The following is a 17738-nucleotide window of genomic DNA, read 5'->3' as shown; positions in this document are numbered from 1 at the left end:
CTGGCATAAATAAACATATCTATTTGCCAATAGTTCATTGCAATATCTCTCTTCCTGCGTGCAAGAATTTAATAAAATGGAAAATTTGACAGGGAAAAATTTAGAATCAGACTGTTTTATACAAGTGTGGATCCAAATTGACAAAAATCACAAACCTAAGGTGTTTGTTTTAAGGGGAATTCAACATCAAAATTCCTCTTCAATTGTGATGGAAGCACTTGTATTGGTTTGGACGTTTATGTCACTGAAACAGTGATTGAGTTCACTGATTTGATGCAATTCTGGCTGTATAAAACGGACAGGAAATAATCCTGTCTGTCCTGGATTCCCGACAGGATTGATTATGGTAGTCTGTAGCCTTCTACTAGAGGGGTCCTTGTTCTGGCAATGATGGAACTTAGCCTACTACTACTACTACTACTATCACTACTACTAATCACAAAACCAAGTTTTGGCCCACCCGATATTCAGCCTTGTCTTGAATCCAGTACAGCGTCTGCTGGGAACACGGTCAGTCTGGGGTTATCGTCATTCATCGTTTAAATCCACGATGGCTGAATGCTATTAATCAGCTAAATAGGATGAGATTTTGATGGGGATTATTTCGATGTCGGCCAAGTCCTGGTGAAGCAACAGTTATTGACATTTGTCTGGTCAATGAACCCTAGGTCATAAAGGTTGTTGCCAAGACATTGTTCTGGATTGCAAGTTAAAAACAGGAAAGTTTGGAAAAATTTAAATATGTTCCTATATTCCAGATTTTGTCTGCTTTCTTTTAAGACACAATGATTTCTAGATTTATGGATATCTTTCACTTGTGTCACCTGTCAGCCCTTGCAGGTCATTGTACCTTAGTGACATTTGATGCTCATGCTATCAACCACCAACCTTGTGGGATCTTGTTGCAGAATTATCTTTACTGACCCATACTCAGGGTTGCCAGCAGGGTTAGAACTAAACTCAAAAGCATTCTACGACGTGTAAAGATAAAATGCCCTTGTAATGTTAAAACAGGGGAAATTTGTGCTAGCCCTTAGAAATTTGTACTACCCTGGGCTATCAGGCCAAGTTCTAACCCTGAGTGGGTGGTTACCTGGCAGATTAGGTGTCAAAACATCCTATGTAGACAGTGTTTTACGGGGCCCATATAAGCATGTATAGGCCATGATACAGCATGCACCAATGTTGATAGCATGCATTGTCTGCTCCAGACAATTAGTACTGATGGTGCTGAGCTTTGACTGATGACTCAGTGTTCACCCACTCACTGATTCATGCATTGAGATATCCCAGCAATTTGTTCAAGTTTCAAGGTAGCCAAAGTAAGAGCCATGTTTGCTGCTCCTCTTAAACCACTTCAGCCTCATGCTAACTACACACAAGTGTTTACATCATACATGATTTATAAATAACCATGACTTGTTTCTGTATTGATTCTTATCTACCTGTGGGAAAAGAAACACCTGGTGACTGGGAAATCCCAGTTCCTGGGGAAGTGACCCAGATATACCCTGAATATATGCACTTTCAAGGCCAGTCTGAAAGCAACAGGTGATAGTCCCATGTCTAAGAGCTAGACGCTGACGTGAGTTATGGCCAAATAGTCACGTCACACTCAGCCACTTACATCATGAGAAAACCAAACAATTGTCGTGACCCCAACACACAACAATGTGTTTACAGAACAAGATTAGTCTAGTTAGCAACTACGTTAGATTTATAAGGGTTTTGGACATTGGCCATTAGAGCTGGGTGTGAGGTTATTCACAGCAAGTGCGTGTTAGACAGGTGACAGTGTGAATTTTTGAAGCTACATCTAAAGACCACTGTAGAGGTGTTGGACAGAGTTGATCCATTGGGGATCTGTTTGAGAAGATACTTGAATATCACAGACTGGTAACACGAATATCCAGGACATGAATGTTGATAGCCCCGACGGAGCACTTATGTCAAGGTAAATTTCAGTACTATTTCATGTCTCATGTTCCCAACGCTTAGAAGCGTTATATTTTGTTTTCTCCCAAGGCATTGGAAAAACTGGGAAACTCTTATGGATGATCTGTCCTTGCCTTGCAACTCGGATGTCATGGTCTGTCACCATTGTATAGGGGTTGGTGTGGTTTTATCGTTTCGATCTGTGCAAGTGTAAAAAGATAATCTTCATTTCCTGATCATGTATAGAGCAGTATGTGGAAGATTCAAATTCATGAAAAGAAGACCTGGCAGATTGTGGTTTTAGCACCTTTCCTGTGCTCTTAGGTTTCATGGCACATGACTTACATCAACCGCCTCCGTGGTCTAGTGGTAGAGCGTCCGCCCTGAGAGCGGAAGGTCCGGTGTTCGATCCCTGGCCGCGTCATACCAAAAGATGTTAAAAGATTACACTTATTGTTACCCTGACTCACGCTTGGCATTAAGGGGATAAAACAAGGACTGGTCTGCTCGGAGTCATTATATGTACTGTGTGTGGGGGTATTCATGTTAAACTGCGGCATGGTATCTCAGTGAGCTAGCACTCTAAATGGGCATCAGTCTGGACTAGAACAAGAAGCCACACAAACACACACGTGCATGCACGTCGCTATATAAGTGCAATAATCTTGGATGTGACGTCAAACCCAATTTCACCTCACCCTTTCTTCTCACAAGCTGAGATGACGTTACTGAAATACTGTTCAAAGCAGCAGAAAGTCTCACACATGAAACTACGTCCCTGAACCAAACCATCTAAGGTCTGAGATTGAGCACTATCCATAAGATCAGAATGAATCAGCATAATTTCAAATATTCAAACTACTTGAGCCTATGCATGACAGATGCGCCAAGGGAAGCCAGCCTTCTTATCAGACCAGACTTTGCTCCTGTCCTATCACTGACACAAATTGAGGGTTCTCTCCCTTCAAATATTTGGAACACATAAATATAAATAGGATTTCAAACAGATTCATGGTTGTTATTCACTTGATTTTGAATTCTTATTTATTTATTTACTAATTTTTTGAAAAATTAGCATGTTATCCAAATTGCCAGTGAATTACGTTTAAAAAAATTAATTCTGTTAATGGCTGCTTTCTGCCCTTCCCAGTGCTGCTTTTTAGGTTAAATTGTGTCATAAAGCTTTTAATATTTCCAAAGCTGCACATATGTACAGTCCAATAGCCTTTGGCTGTGTGATATAACAACACTCACAGTTTGTTACTGCACTGACGCAAATGCTCCCTGACCTTTCAACCCTTCCACTGAAACAGGGCGAGGTTTTAGGTTGCATGGCCAACCAATGTGAAACAGGTCTGCTGATGATGTAGGTTAATCTGGCAGATAGTGTGGGTGGAATGGGCCTCATGAACAGATATGCTTACTTAAGTGTGAAGATGTAGATGTTATCAATGTAACTTTGATAGCTCTCTGGTATAATTTGGAAATGCTTGTATGGTTAAGATCACATACGTTTTTCCAATTTCTTCCTTACACTTAAGACTTGTGATTCTGGAATATGCCTTTTGAGGGGCTACAGGTTATTACGGACACCTAAATAATGTGAATTAAAAAACTGTGTCCACTTCTGGTCACCTGATTAGTGTGATTCTAGAACAGCATTCTATGCCACAGCTCGGTTCTCGATGTATGTACTTAATAACACCAGGAAGACTGACTTTTCACTATATCCAGTCAAGCTATAAAACATGTATTTCAACTTGAAAACAGGAAGGAGGAGATTTTTTCTGTTTCAACTTCATTATAATTGGATCGTCAGTTTCATTTTTTTGAGGAATGACTTCCAGAAATGTTTGCAGAATTTTAGTAACCATTGTTTTAAATGGTTAGCCTGAAAAAAGTATTGTTGGAAAATGAAAATAAGCTCCATTTTCATCTTGGTGAAGTGGAAGTGTCTAATCATTTAAACAAATCTGCCACCACACTAAATTAAGTTTGCAGGGCTAATGCTGTAAAGGGGAAAGAATTGGATGAAATGCGGAGATGATGTGCAATTCTTTTAGCTTGTTTGATTATTCTTTTGGAACGTGTCCATGACAGTAAAAAACATTGTTTTCACAGAAAAACACTAAGTGTCAGACTGTGTATCAGGCTGTGCCCCAACCTCAGATCCAACTCAGGCCAGATTTGGTTGCCTTGTTACCTTCACACGACCAAGGCTCTTGCTATGTGTCTGTCTGTCTGTCTGTCTGTCATAGAATTACTTTAGTGTAAGCCTGTTGGGTTTCAAATTCAAGGAGTGGAGGAGGTTGGCGGTTCAATCCCCTGCCCTGTGATATCCAAAGATGTTAAAAGATTGCACTTATTGTTACCCTGACTCGCGCTCGGTATTAAGGGGATAAAACAAGGACTGGTCTGCTTGGAGTCAGTATACTGAATGGGGTATTCATGTTAATCTGTGGCATGGTATCTCAGTGGGGTAGCACTATGAAATTGGCAATAGTCCAGAACTAGTACAAGCATCCACATGCATGCATGCATGCATATAGCTATATACAAGTTATATATAAGTAAAAAACCCATTTCACCATCTCACCTACAATTTAAGCAACAAGGGGGTCCCATGTAGATTTGATCTCTAGGGCGCCAAACTTATCAGTGCAGAGTTGCATCCCTTAGGCATGGCACAAGCCAATGATGTTTCTAGGTTCAGCATAATACCCACATGCTTGTGATTTTCACTTTTTCACATTTTCAAGTGATAAATGTCAAGAGCTGCATCACGTCTGGCTTTCCCTCCACATGCTGTACAGAGCTGCATTCAACTCAGATTGATGTCATAAACTGTTGTGGTATCAAATGTTGGATTTGTTAGCAGGTTAGCAATGGATTATGTTAAGTTTTGCCATAGTGGTAAACAATACTAAACATATATTACTTCCATTCTTCACTTTAGTAAAGATACTCACTGCCTATTGCAACAACTCTAGTAGAAACAGACTGTAATCTCAACAAAATACTTTCTGTAAAAAATATGATCATGACATGACAGTTTACATAACTGTATTTCAAATGGGTATTAGCTGACTTGTTTACATGGAAAGTTTCATGTCAACAATCCCAGTGTAACGGTGATATGTAATCCACTGATTATGATGTGAGGATGGAGAAGATGGGCCTGTTGCAGCCTCTCGATGCATGTTTGTTCTCACTGGAAGGAACAGGAACTTGTATTGACTTCATGTCTGTTTCAAGCATGCCTTTAATCTTGTTGCATACACACACAAGTAGTTTGTGTCTCAACTCCAGGGAGCACTATAACCTGCCTGGGCATTTCCAAGGTTGCTTTGACCAGCTATCTGTGCTGCGATCCATCACATTATTGCTATTATGCTTCAGACAGCAAAAAGGGGTCTTATGGTAAGGGGGTATTTAAATTTAGTAGGTTAGAAACTAAATGTAGATTCGATGACATTTACCCAAAACCTTCTGCAAGTGAGATGTGAAAAGTAGGAACCTGGTGACAAGACATTTTGAGTTGCAACAGTTGTGAAGAAAGGGTGGGTGGATTATGAGAAAATGGTTCAACAATCGTTATGAAGGCATAAGATCTGTAATGGTGAAGAAGTAACAATAAGACTAGATAATCATAGCATAGGGATAACTTAATGGTGGTCTGATAACCATAATATGAATTCTTCTGTGGCTCTGTGACCTGTGACAGCCTGTGTTGGATTAGCTGTGCACAGTGTGGTTACAGCATAAGTGCTAATTTGCTTGAACATGCCTGGGAAATTGATCTACAGCGCCTGTAGCACTAGGTGCCATGCATTATATGCCAGAGTTAGCCAGTAACTCATTATGGTTGAAGGTAGATCTTAGACAGGAACAACATGGCCTATTTTCAGCATTTGATGGTTTGTTGTTATCGAGCAAGATCTTACATTTTGTCATTCTGTTAGTTTCTCTTATTCATTCTCGGTTGGGACCAGTTTACATCAGGGTCCGGATTACACAGAGTACAAAAAGTTGGCCTGAAAACAGAGCAACGATACGTATATCTGAGACAGTGCTTACTGATGCCATGCTACTGGCTCATGACACTGAGGTAATCTAACTAAGCTGAGTTTCTCTTAACAGGTGAGTCAATTCTAGTTAACTAGGCAGACAACAAAGTGTTATAATCAATAGGATTACATGTAGGATTAACATTGTTGTTCTAGCTGACAATGACGAGCTGAGTTATTCAAAGTAAGAGAACATCCGGTCCAGTCTGGTCCAGTCCGATTTAGACATCACTTTTTCAATAGTAAATTTGTTGTTGGGACTGAAGCTTTACTTGTAAAAAGTCCCAACTACAGAGTTGTAGGTCAGTTTTATATTTTACTAATATTTTATTAGGGAACTGAGGGGATGGAAAATTTTACACTGGCCGATTTGGACAGATTCCACTGTACATATTTAGTATGCCAGTAGATAAAACATTATTTGATAGATTGTAGAATATAAATATATTATTATTTTTTAGATTATGTGCTTAAGTAAAGTAATGATTACAAGATAAAAAATTATCAGTTTATTGTGGTATGAAGCTTTGTGGAACCTGTGTGACTCTCTCAGATAAGTGTGACACTACATCGCTTTGATGCATCTCGTCCAGAGTGGCCTCACTGTTGAGCAAGTCAGTTGACCACCCGTCACCACCGGTCACCACCGGTCACCACTAGTGACTCAGTGGTGCTGTACAAGTTTGTTTGTGATGGTGTATTGAATAACCACAGATTATTCAGATGTGACCTGTCATGTCAAAACTTGCAGGAACCAACTGTCCCCAATGTGCTGACCAATGATGAGCCAGTATGACCGACAGTTTGGTTTGGGTGTTCAGCTCACACCAGGATCATAAATATCTACAAACCTTTGCTATGAATGAATTATTCAGGTTGTGAACTCATGTCATTGTGTGTCTATCAGTTTGCATAGGTGAATACTCTAAATGAATTATCAGCTGGCTTCGGACGACTTCATACACAATCCACATATGGACCTGTCTCGTGCCAAAACCAATAAACCTGCACTAGGTCATTGATCCTCAAGCAATCTCAGGTCACAAAATCACAGGTCATTTTGAATAATTGGAGCCAATAAATCATATGGTGTAGGGTTTCCTAATCTATGATAAGGTTGCACATCCACTGTATAAGCCTTGATGAGGATACTCTCTGCTGCCAGCATTGTAACGATATACCTACGCACGATGAGCTGTGCTCAAAATAGACCCCAACGCAGGGGAATTTAGCTGAGTTGTTGCAGTTTTATGTCGGAGATGAATTGATCGGTGGTTGCAATGGGGGAATGGTGTGTTTTCATCATGTTGGTTTTACCTGGAGCTGCCTGATTCACTAGACATGATGTATGTCAGGATGTGAGTATGTCCAGGGTTTGGAGTGGTCTCGTAATGTTCGTCTGGCTGCTCGTGGGTTAGACTGGACAGGGTTTTCAGGTGATGCAGATCAGATCTGCTTGGATATATTTTGCATTATTGTCTGGCTAGACGGGTTGATATTGATTATGTTAAACTAATTATCTACCAATAGGCTGTCATGATGTCACACCACATACGCTTTCCCAATACTGTTACTATTTTTATACATGGGCTATATATGTGTTAATTACCTTCCTATAGTCGCTTCTTCAATTGAATGTTGTGAACTATGCCAGCTAATGATACTGAAACATGATTGAGGTTTATGAATCATCTGTGACAGACTTATCTGAATGTATAATATATGAGATGTTGAAATTTCCTGCTCTCGAAATACAAGCAGACAGGGATAGACATTTGTACATTGTAATCTGGGTGTTCTTAGAATTTTGTCACTATTTGTGCTGGTAAGTCTTTCAGGTAAGGTTTTACTACATGTAAAATACACAATACACCAATTGCATTTAGCGTGTGTGACACTTGGTTACATGGGCAACAGTTCCCGTTTTTTGGTTTCATGTTCCTTATGAGCAACAAGTAAACATCTCTCTTGTAACCAGTAGCCATCTCTCATGTAACCAGTAGCCATCTCTCATGTAACCAGTAACCATCTCTCTTGTAACCAGTAGCCATCTCTCATGTAACCAGTAGCCATCTCTCATGTAACCAGTAGCCATCTCTCATGTAACAGGGAGCCAGCTCTCATGTAACCAGTAACCATCTCTCATGTAACCAGTAGCCATCTCTCATGTAACCAGGAGCCATCTCTCATGTAACCAGGAGCCATCTTTTATGTAACCATCTCTCATGTAACCAAGAGCCATCTCTCATGTAACCAGGAGCATCTCTCATGTAACCAGTAGCCATCTCTCATGTAACCAGGAGCCATCTCTCATGTAACCAGGTGCCATCTCTCATGTAACCTGGAGCCAGCTCTCATGTAACCAGGAGCCATCTCTCATGTAACCAGTAACCATCTCTCATGTAACCAGGAGCCATCTCTCATGTAACCTGGAGCCATCTCTCATGTAACCAGGAGCCATCTAATGTGTTTGTCCTTTGTTTGCAGGTGCGACGTGTGTAAGATGAACATCCCACACCGCATTCTGACCCCGGATGACCCGGGCAAGTCCATGGTCAAGTCCCTGGAGAGTGACAGCAGCGGGGAGTGTTACGTCACGCCGCAGTCATCGTTGGCTGATGTAAGTACAACATTGATCACATTGTTTGGGTTTGTTACATGCATGTAATTGGTTTTAATTTAATTTCAGTTTGAATGTCTAGACTATTACTGTCTTGGCCTAGCATCTGTTCAGTTGAATATCACTAAGTTGAATGTATCTTAAGTTTTATAACATCATGTATATTTTCATAAGCATAATTGGGGGCGATGGGGTAGCCTAATGGTCAAAAGAGGTGGCTCGTAATACCAAGGGTCCAGGTTTGATTCCTTTCCTGGGTGCATTGTGTGAAGCCCATGTCTGGTATACCCCACTGTATTGCTGGAATATTGCAGCTTAAAACCAAACTCACTCACTCACTCACATAAGCAGGATTGAAGGATTTAGGGAATCATAAATCAGGCACAGGTTTATTTTTGCATCCCAATTAGTGTACAGGGCCCCAACACGAGGGTTTTAGTGCGTCTCCAGATTCAAATACTATAGGAACAAACCTCAAAGACGACATGAACCTCTTCTGTCCAACCCTTATATTTGCATCTATTGTGAGGTGTGTTAGCATTGTCCTTTGTAGGATAATGGTATACAATTGTCAGATGTGAACACCAAATTCATACATTCCTTCTATTGTAAGAAATAGAAAAGGTTTAGTCAGTCATGCAGATCTACAACCATCCACATCACGGCAAATCCAGTCAACAACAGAAGCGTTAAGTACGTACATTTCTATCCCCCCAACATATAATGCGTGGGAATATAGTCATCATTCGGTCTGTCCGTCCGTCTGTATTACGTTTCTGGAGCAATACTTCAACTAGGGGCTGAAGTGGTGCCTTTTGTTACTGTGGGTTCCGGGGTTGGGGATTTGTCTGTTCTGTTTATAGAAGGCAAACTGACATTCCTGAAGCCCACTTACTACACTGCCGCTTGATAGGGACATTATCCCTTTAATCGGCCTCATTCATAGTAATCTGTCAGCATAGCTTCCTAACATTGTGTATATATGAGCATGATTGTCCATGCAGTATATATGTCTATTGAGATGTTCAAAACTGCTTACACTGACAATTGCCCAGAGTCGTCGCCTTGTAATTTAATGTCTAGTCATGGGAAAATAATGTGTTTACTATTTCATCCAACACTGCAACAAGCTGTTTCATTGTTGTTGATTGAAAATAGGCAGTGTTTGTGTTGATGCCCGGGAAAGCCTGGCATTGAAAGAAGGTGTGTGGACTTGTATGTCTGATTCTGTTGACAAGATGCATTGACCCAGTACGAAGAGTACAGGTTGTCTCTCGCTTGAGCTGTAATGTCATTTTAATGTAGTTGTCAGACGCCAGTACACGTTCACAGGATGTTGTTGGGGTATTTCCGTAAATGTGACCTACTTAGTGATGAGTCACTGTGTATGCATACCTGGTACATAAACCTTGGCCCCTGTGTGGTGTACCTGGGTCAGGTAGCAGTGTCATGCTTCTTGCTTACAAACACCCTGTACTCAACACTTTTAACTGCATTATTGTGACGGGGCCATGTTGTAAACACCTTCGACCCCACCTTTTATGCTGATTATTTTTGAGTGAAGTAGACAATTTAATGTTGCTGTAAACAGTGTAAACTTCTATTCTGAGAGAATTAGTAACATGCCTACTCGGCACCCTCTGTCTCCGTACCAGCCTTGGAAACTCTCATCACTCGGATTTGTGAGAATTGATTCCTTGCGTCGTGTAGCTAGTCGATTTGAATCTACATGAAGGTAGTGAAAAGGACTCTATCAACAGTCCCTGCCCAGTCTCTGTATATTATAAGACTGACAATGACTACCCCAGCTGTGCAGCAAAACCTGTTTCAACATACATGTCCATAATGGAATGTAAGTAGCCAAGCCTCAGTGGATGTAGATTGTCCTCAGCAATATTTTCTAGGCTCGGACAAGCATGAATTTCTAAACCTGCATACAGTATATATAGTTAGTTGGATGCTTTTCTGTTGGAAAAAATTGATAAACTTGCTCCTGTTCAATTACAAAGGAAATGGTATTTTGTTTTATATCTGTAGTGCTACCTGATCAAGGTATTTGATTTTTCTCTGGAGAAGCCACACACTCAGTATCTCCGCCTATAGTGCAGCGCACGCCAAACCTGATGTGTAATTTGAGTAAAACATTAGTGATGTTCAGATGATTGATTATGATCAATGTTTAATCCATTTCCTCATGCTGTGTGGGATTTTTAGGTATTGACTCAAACAGTGTTAACCTTTACAGTGAATAAATCAAGCCATTTTTGTATTTTTGACAACTTGAAAAAAGTTAATGACAAATGTGAGTGACCATCCTAAGCCGTTTGTGGAATACAACCTGAAACTTTTATTAAGGCATACCGAGAGATCAATTGTCAAACCACTGTTAATGGATCTATAAATAGGACCATCTGTATCGCTTTGACTGGATAGTGTACTTTAGAGGGTTTAGTGCAGGGGAATCGCGTGCCGTGCAACAAGGGTTCGGTGCAGGACGCCATGTTCAACCCGTGCAGAAGCTGAGGGCCGCACTGACAGTAGATCGGCTGTAAAGGTCAGCCCTTTCACCAGCGTCTATTCTGGTCGATCATACCAAGAAACCTTCAATTTGTCCCCAAGTAGTATTAAAAGATACATGTAGTTGTCATGCAACTCGGTGTGGTTGGGGTAGGCAAGGAACAAAGAAATGAGAAAGTATGTGAAGGTGAACTCAGTATACCGTACAAACAGGTCATGAAAACTTCATTGCATCGGACTCGTTAAATCATTCCTTTTTATGATAGACTAATGTCCAGTTTCCGCATGAGCGGAATTGGGTCTCGCTGGTTCTAACAATGTTACCTTCTAATGATTTGATAGCCTGAATGACTTGATATCTGTTCAATACTAGCTTTCAACAGTAGTTGTATTTCTATTACGCTGTATCATGATCACACAGGTATAATTGGAGCATGGACTGTCCACTGGGGATGAGTGATTGCTTATTGAAAATCTGGTCACTGATCGGCTTAGTTGTCCTGCTCAGGACATAGTGTAGTAATGAGTATGTGGTCAGTTGGTCAGATATTTCTGGTGGGATGGTCATTTTTGGAGCCGTGGTCAATCCTCTTCTTTGTCTTGGGGTAAGTTAATCAACAGAAAATATTTTACCCATGGATGAGATTATGTAATTTGTTTTGAACATGTTTTTACAGTTTATAATGAACACGCTTATAACGAACTCGCAGATATAACAAACTGTATTTTGGTTCAAGCCATTTGCTGTATCTATGCTTAATACGAACTACGGTTAAAGCGAACTACAATTAGTGGTCATGTTGTAAGATGCCTTTATTTTATTTTATATTATGGGGATCACAAACCTAGTTTACCATGAGTTCTTTATAACTGTAGTTTACTGTATTTCACTGTTGAATTAAAAAGATTTCAAATGTCGATTGTGTAATTGATAGAGCGCCACCGGGTTGCTGGTTTGATCCATCCGTCGTGTCTTCCCAAAAGATCCCAGCTTCAATTGGAAAGTTATTACCAAATGTGTCTTGAAATAAACAAATCTGGTTTAAATTCATGTGAACACGCCTAATAACTGTCATAACAATATCTAACAGATTTGCTCATTTAATCAATATGGACCAAAACAGACCTTGTTTAGGTGATTAAAAGGCTTTGAAAGTATTCAAATTTTGGATGTGTGCAGATGTTGAGAAAAAGCCACCTGCACTTCTTATCAGTGTTGACATGTTTCAAGTCATAACAGTTTCCTGTCTGCATGCCAGGTGTTCCTGTCTAACTTGCGTCCAGACACCTTGTTTTGTCTCAGTGATAACCTGATTGAGAAATACTTTCTGGTGTAACACTTTAAGGCATATGAACTCTTAATACTTTCCAAACTATGAGTAGGTCATGTTGTTAGATGTCCTTGTAATTTGTATTATTGGTACCATATTCGATGTAATAAGCGACCCTCTCTATTCAGTGCCCACTGCAATATTTGCCAATATATTGGCTAGTGAACTATCCTAATTAGCACCCTTTCCAATTGATCAATGTACACAAGACTTATTCATTTGTGTATCATACGCGTGTTATATGCATCCTTAATTATGGGAAATTAAATTCTGAAAATTTTATCAGTCGTCAGCATAGACCACAAAATTTACGCTCTTTTAACACTGTTGTTTTTCACCAAAATAATATTCTAATAAGAGCCCTGTATTTCTAATTTTGACAGCGTTCTGGGCTCTTATTATGTCGATTACGGTATTACTTACCTAGTTTACCACGAAACGCTTCACTTTTATGAAAGTCTGAAAAAGAATCCTGAAATATCATTGAAATAATTCATGAAAGAAGATAAAAAAAAAACCTAAAGATATTGCCACCTTTATAAAAAAAAATTCTGGTGTTTTCATGTGTATGATCAAGACTAATTTTTCTGTCGGATGTATTTCAAGATAACAATACATTGACCAAATTAGTTTCATACAATGTTCGTGAGAATAGTTTGGAACCTATAGCCCCAGACAACAACAGTAAACAAGACTTGGTGCAGATATTTAGGCCATGATTGATGTTGCTCACTGAACATCTTTTTATCCCATCATAAAAAACTTCATAGACCCATGACAGGTTTACAGAGTGCCAGCAATTGCTTGAAAGCAATTCCTACCCGTCGTGCAGCTAGCATTTCCAACTGTGAGACTATTACTGGGATCCACATCAGCCATCGTGATATACTGGAGGATCCATATAGCTCTGTATGTGTTTTTGTGGCCAACAGCTGGCATCTGCAAGTATTAGAACCAACCATCTTCTCAACGCTACGGTAGTTTGCAGAATCCTGTCCCAACAGAAGGATTTCAGTTGAATCTCCTGTTTTTGCTGTTTAATCGCCATTCTCTATATACAGTACTGAGTTATTTGGCTAGAAGTGTTTATGGCTAAGTGAAGGCAGCACCCATGAGGACAATAGAGGTAACTTTTCAGTTTCTAAATGTGTTTAGCATCAGCCTTTTTCAATAGCAAGTTGTGAATTGGATTTGTAATAATGCCATTCATGTTTTCTTGCCATAGAAACTTTTTTCAGTCTTACTTGTAAATGTTCACTTTTTTGTACCTTCCATCTGTTTCTCTGTTGAATTGAACTGACAATACCAGTAATATGGGTTAAATGTCGGCCAGCAGCATGCTCGTCACCTGTTGGACAATTTCCCTGCTCTAGTTGTCATCCTTTGCTGACTAGTTACAGCATCCAGAGCCTTCATTGGTGATGACGACAGGGCCTCTGCCTCCACTGTACCTATGTTTGTCAAATGTTAATTCTGTGAGACAAGTTTAGCAGCTCTGTTATTATATGTTCAGCAGGCCTGTTGTTAACTATCTGCTATGCCAGAAACGCAACCTTCCTCTCGTAAATCATCGACAGTAAGAGTGTGAAGAGCTCTCTTCAAGTATTGGCAAAAGAAAATAGTCTTCAGTTAGCATGTTATAGCTTCTGATTCTTGGCATTGGCTGTGAAGTGTTCTGGAGAAGATGAGGAACAGCAAGGAGACTTTCCACCCACGCATTCATCTTGGTTTTTTGTCTGATAAGCTGCTTACCTTGCTAAATATATATGAGAGAGGGAAGGTCTCAGAGCTTTCGAAAAGTTTTTTTTGTAGACATGTTGAGGACATTTCCAAATTCCCTTTTGAGTTGTACAATATGTTCCCATATTTTTTCAGTTGAACAATTGCCTTGCCTTTGCATGTGTTTGTGATGGGTGCCACCTGTGGGTCAGCTCACATGGTATCATCACTACGTGATAGTGATTCATGAACACATTTTCATCATAAAGTCGGAACAGTACAATCGACTTGATTTCTTGAATATGGAAACCGTTTTGTCACTATTGCGCGATGAGCAATATTCCACTTGTATCATAGCAGAATGTAAGTCCAGGCTAGATGGACCAGTGGTTGAAAGAATGAACAACAATCTGGGAACGATGTCTGGACACTCAATCGTCACTGGTTGGCATTTGTGACCGGCATGAAGTATATGTTCGGGAATCCCAACATCCTCCAGGGACTTGCGTAATCATTATTACTTTGTCTGTTGATTGATTTGCACTACATACCTTGCAGATCCATTGTTCACGAGCCACTATGAAGCTTCTTGAAGACAGTGGGATTGCCTAGGGCTTACTTGTGTTTGTGTTTGAGGTGGGATAATGAATTGATATTTTGTAGCTTATGCAATATTGATAAACACATGTTACAGTAGATTGTTGTGAAGCAATTATTGATCAAGCCCATCAATATAAAAATCCAGAATTTTCACCTCATGTTATATTTCACAAGTATTACAGTCTTAAATACTTGAATACAGGGTTTTCTTGAAGTGTTAAGGTTTACATCAATTGATCAATGATTGAAATAAGGGCTGTGTGAAAGTGCAGAACTTACACTCCGTGGCACCATGGAGATAAGCAGCTAGAATTCTCACTGGTACCAAAGCCACTGGGTACAAGGTCCACTGGAGCAGGCCCACCCAAACCTGGTACCTGAGTGCAAGTCCTCATAGTGAAGGTAGCTTATTACCAAGTCAAGTCACATGGTGCGTTGTGGTAACTGTGGAAGTCTAATGTAAAAAATGTCTGTGGCAAGCCACATCAGTGTGATGTGGTTATGGAGGAAATATGACGTAAAAAATGATCCATGTGCTTGAAAAAATTATACCCGATGGATAATTTCCTAACCGGATTGATTGAAGAAGTCCACAAAGTGAACCTGTTTATGAAGCTGCAGTTTATATGAAGGATGTATAGTTCGAGAGTTTTTTGCTGGTGTGTTAAGACTAGCTTACAGTGCAGGTGAGAGGAAACACGTTGTGTACCTTCGATGTGGAGTGCATCTTTCAGCGCTCTCTTGGCTACAGGATATGGGAGCAGTCTGGTATTATAAAGCTAAGTTGCAAGACATCATGATGCAGATGCACCAGCAGCAGCCGATGTGTTACAGGTCTGTCGACTTGCTCTTCTGATATTTGTGATGCTGCTCGAAAACAGGTTCAACAAACGTTGGAGTACACATCGGGAAGTAAGAATTCCATTGCAATCTATTTCCATTAGTAACGTGTGTGACATTCGTCCTGCTCTAGAGGGAAACACTTCATTTACTTTCCTACAAGTGCTGAAACCCCTTCAATCATGATCGATCATGATGAATGTTTAACTTTTGTTTGATTGTATTTTTTGTTTTCTTGCTGTTTTGGCAACAGGAATAATAGTTGTTAGGTTGCCTGGAGCCGTTGTAGATCGGATGTTCAGAGTTCAGTAGAATTCTTCTTCTAGGAAGCTTGAATTAATTTCTTCAGCCAGCAAAGTTTTGTTGGCGGGAGCAGAATTACACAATGACAGAATACAAATAGAGTTGGTTACTTTGTAGATGTGATCTTAGGATTGTGTCTGAACCTAACTGTTAAACTTTTGAAGCATTCCAAACTAGACTACTGATCCTCCAGCATCCTTTGTAGTGGGAGATGATGCAGGCAGCCAGACATACAATATGCCTGTTAATCCTTCAGGCCAAGCTGGTAATGGGTATTAGGGTAGTGTTCATTTCAGTCGTTATCAGGTTCTCTGCAACAACAATGGTAATGTGGAATGGTATTTGAAAGTAAATTGCCAATGGTCTGTGCGTGGAGAGGAACTCTTGCAAATGTTCATCCTTTCAACCTGTCTAACGACACATAGATGTGGAGTTTGTTTACAGCCATTTTCTAGAACAAGTTAACTCTGCGGTTTAAAAAAGCTTCCTGATTGTTATCCATTGACCAGCTGTCTGTAAATTATCGTATTCACACATCTCTAAATTTTCAGTCGAACATTTTACAATTTATATTGGATTAATGAACGTACATGTAAACGGAGTTAGGAAAAGAGTTGAGTTAGATTTTATGTCAGCATTACTGTGAACCATTCTTGTCAGAACAACTATTTTTACTCACGATGACCCCACGTTTTGGTGATGGTTGGATCCAATGCTCCCTTCAAGGTTCCACCTTGTCACCCTAGGCAAAAGACAATGAACTGCAGAGTCTACACCTGGAATACAGTTCAGCACCTTCTCTCTAGTGTTATATACCCTGGACTTCAATGTATCTTTTGGAAATAGCGCTCTTGGCATTGACTAAAGTTTACTCCCTAAGATTCCCCCATACCTGGAGAAAAGTAGGTACAAAAACTCTGTATGTTCGTCCCTCCAGGTGGGCGTAAGTACTGGTCATGAGATGCAGAGGAGCTGAGGAAGCATTTGAAAGACTAGTCAAATAACTACTTCCATGGAGCAGTTACCATGGTTACAGATCTTGTTCTTTGATGATAGATTTCGGTTTCTGCATTTCAATATATGTACCAGTATATCACTTTGAACAAAAACAAAATTGATCTGTCAGAAAGTTCATGCATGGGTCTTTTGTATTGAAATATATAGGAGGTTTGTGTAGTTTCTTTCATTGGATCCAGGGCTGTGGAGTGGTCCCTCTGGTGTATACATGCATGTACTGTAGCAGTGTTTTTGTCATTCCTATATATCATTGTTTGTGTCACTCACTCGCTAGGTGCCAGATCAACAACTGATAATGAATTTTGCTAGAACATAAATCCGTGTTGTAAACATCGTGGTACAGAACAGGCCGGAAGGTGTGACTGTGATGCTGATGGTGGTATTGACTGCGCTACTGCACGACCCAGGTGCACTAGTCGCCGCGGTTGACTGGCCGTGTACTTGTTGCATACTGTCCTGGTTCCGGTGCTGAGGAGAGGAATGTGGTGTTTATTAGTGGTACTGTGATCGATGGCAAGGCTTGTGGAGCATACGGTTACAGCAGATAAACCCGGCCTTGCTCACAGTTACGATTATGTTGGAAGTGTGAAAGTTGACTGGATGTTTTGTGTAAGTAATTTATTAGGGTTTTTTCTGCTCACATCGGTTAGTAGGTCACAGTGTGCAGATAGGATGAATGTTTCGGAATGTTGTTATTGCTGCCTGTGTTGACAGGTTTGGGGCAAATAGGTTTTATATTGCAGATGTAAAAGGTCAAAAACTATTCTCACAGTTGAGTAACAACTGCTT

General features: G+C 40.2%; 1 protein-coding gene across 11 annotated transcripts in view; it reads left to right on the top strand.

Annotated features, from left to right (window-relative positions):
* Positions 1-17738, top strand: part of LOC139472917 (ras-specific guanine nucleotide-releasing factor RalGPS2-like) — a 78819-nt gene that overhangs the window by 40788 nt on the left and 20293 nt on the right. For 7 of the 11 annotated variants that reach the window (XM_071255391.1, XM_071255384.1, XM_071255385.1 and 4 more), the window contains one exon: positions 8490-8622. In XM_071255391.1, the coding sequence (XP_071111492.1) occupies positions 8506-8622 (117 nt within the window). In that variant the 5' untranslated portion in view covers positions 8490-8505. Of the gene's footprint in view, positions 1-1802; positions 1955-7278; positions 7361-8489; positions 8623-15602; positions 15702-17417; positions 17559-17738 lie in introns of those variants that run through there. The other 4 variants (XM_071255388.1, XM_071255389.1, XM_071255395.1 and 1 more) reach the window with 4 other exon arrangements.

The sequence above is a fragment of the Haliotis cracherodii genome, unplaced genomic scaffold, assembly GCF_022045235.1.
Source record: "Haliotis cracherodii isolate W230 unplaced genomic scaffold, xgHalCrac1.p SCAF_26, whole genome shotgun sequence".
NCBI classification, from domain to species: domain Eukaryota; kingdom Metazoa; phylum Mollusca; class Gastropoda; order Lepetellida; family Haliotidae; genus Haliotis; species Haliotis cracherodii.
Note: the sequence above shows the minus strand (reverse complement) of the source record. Positions and strands in the feature narration are given on the sequence as shown.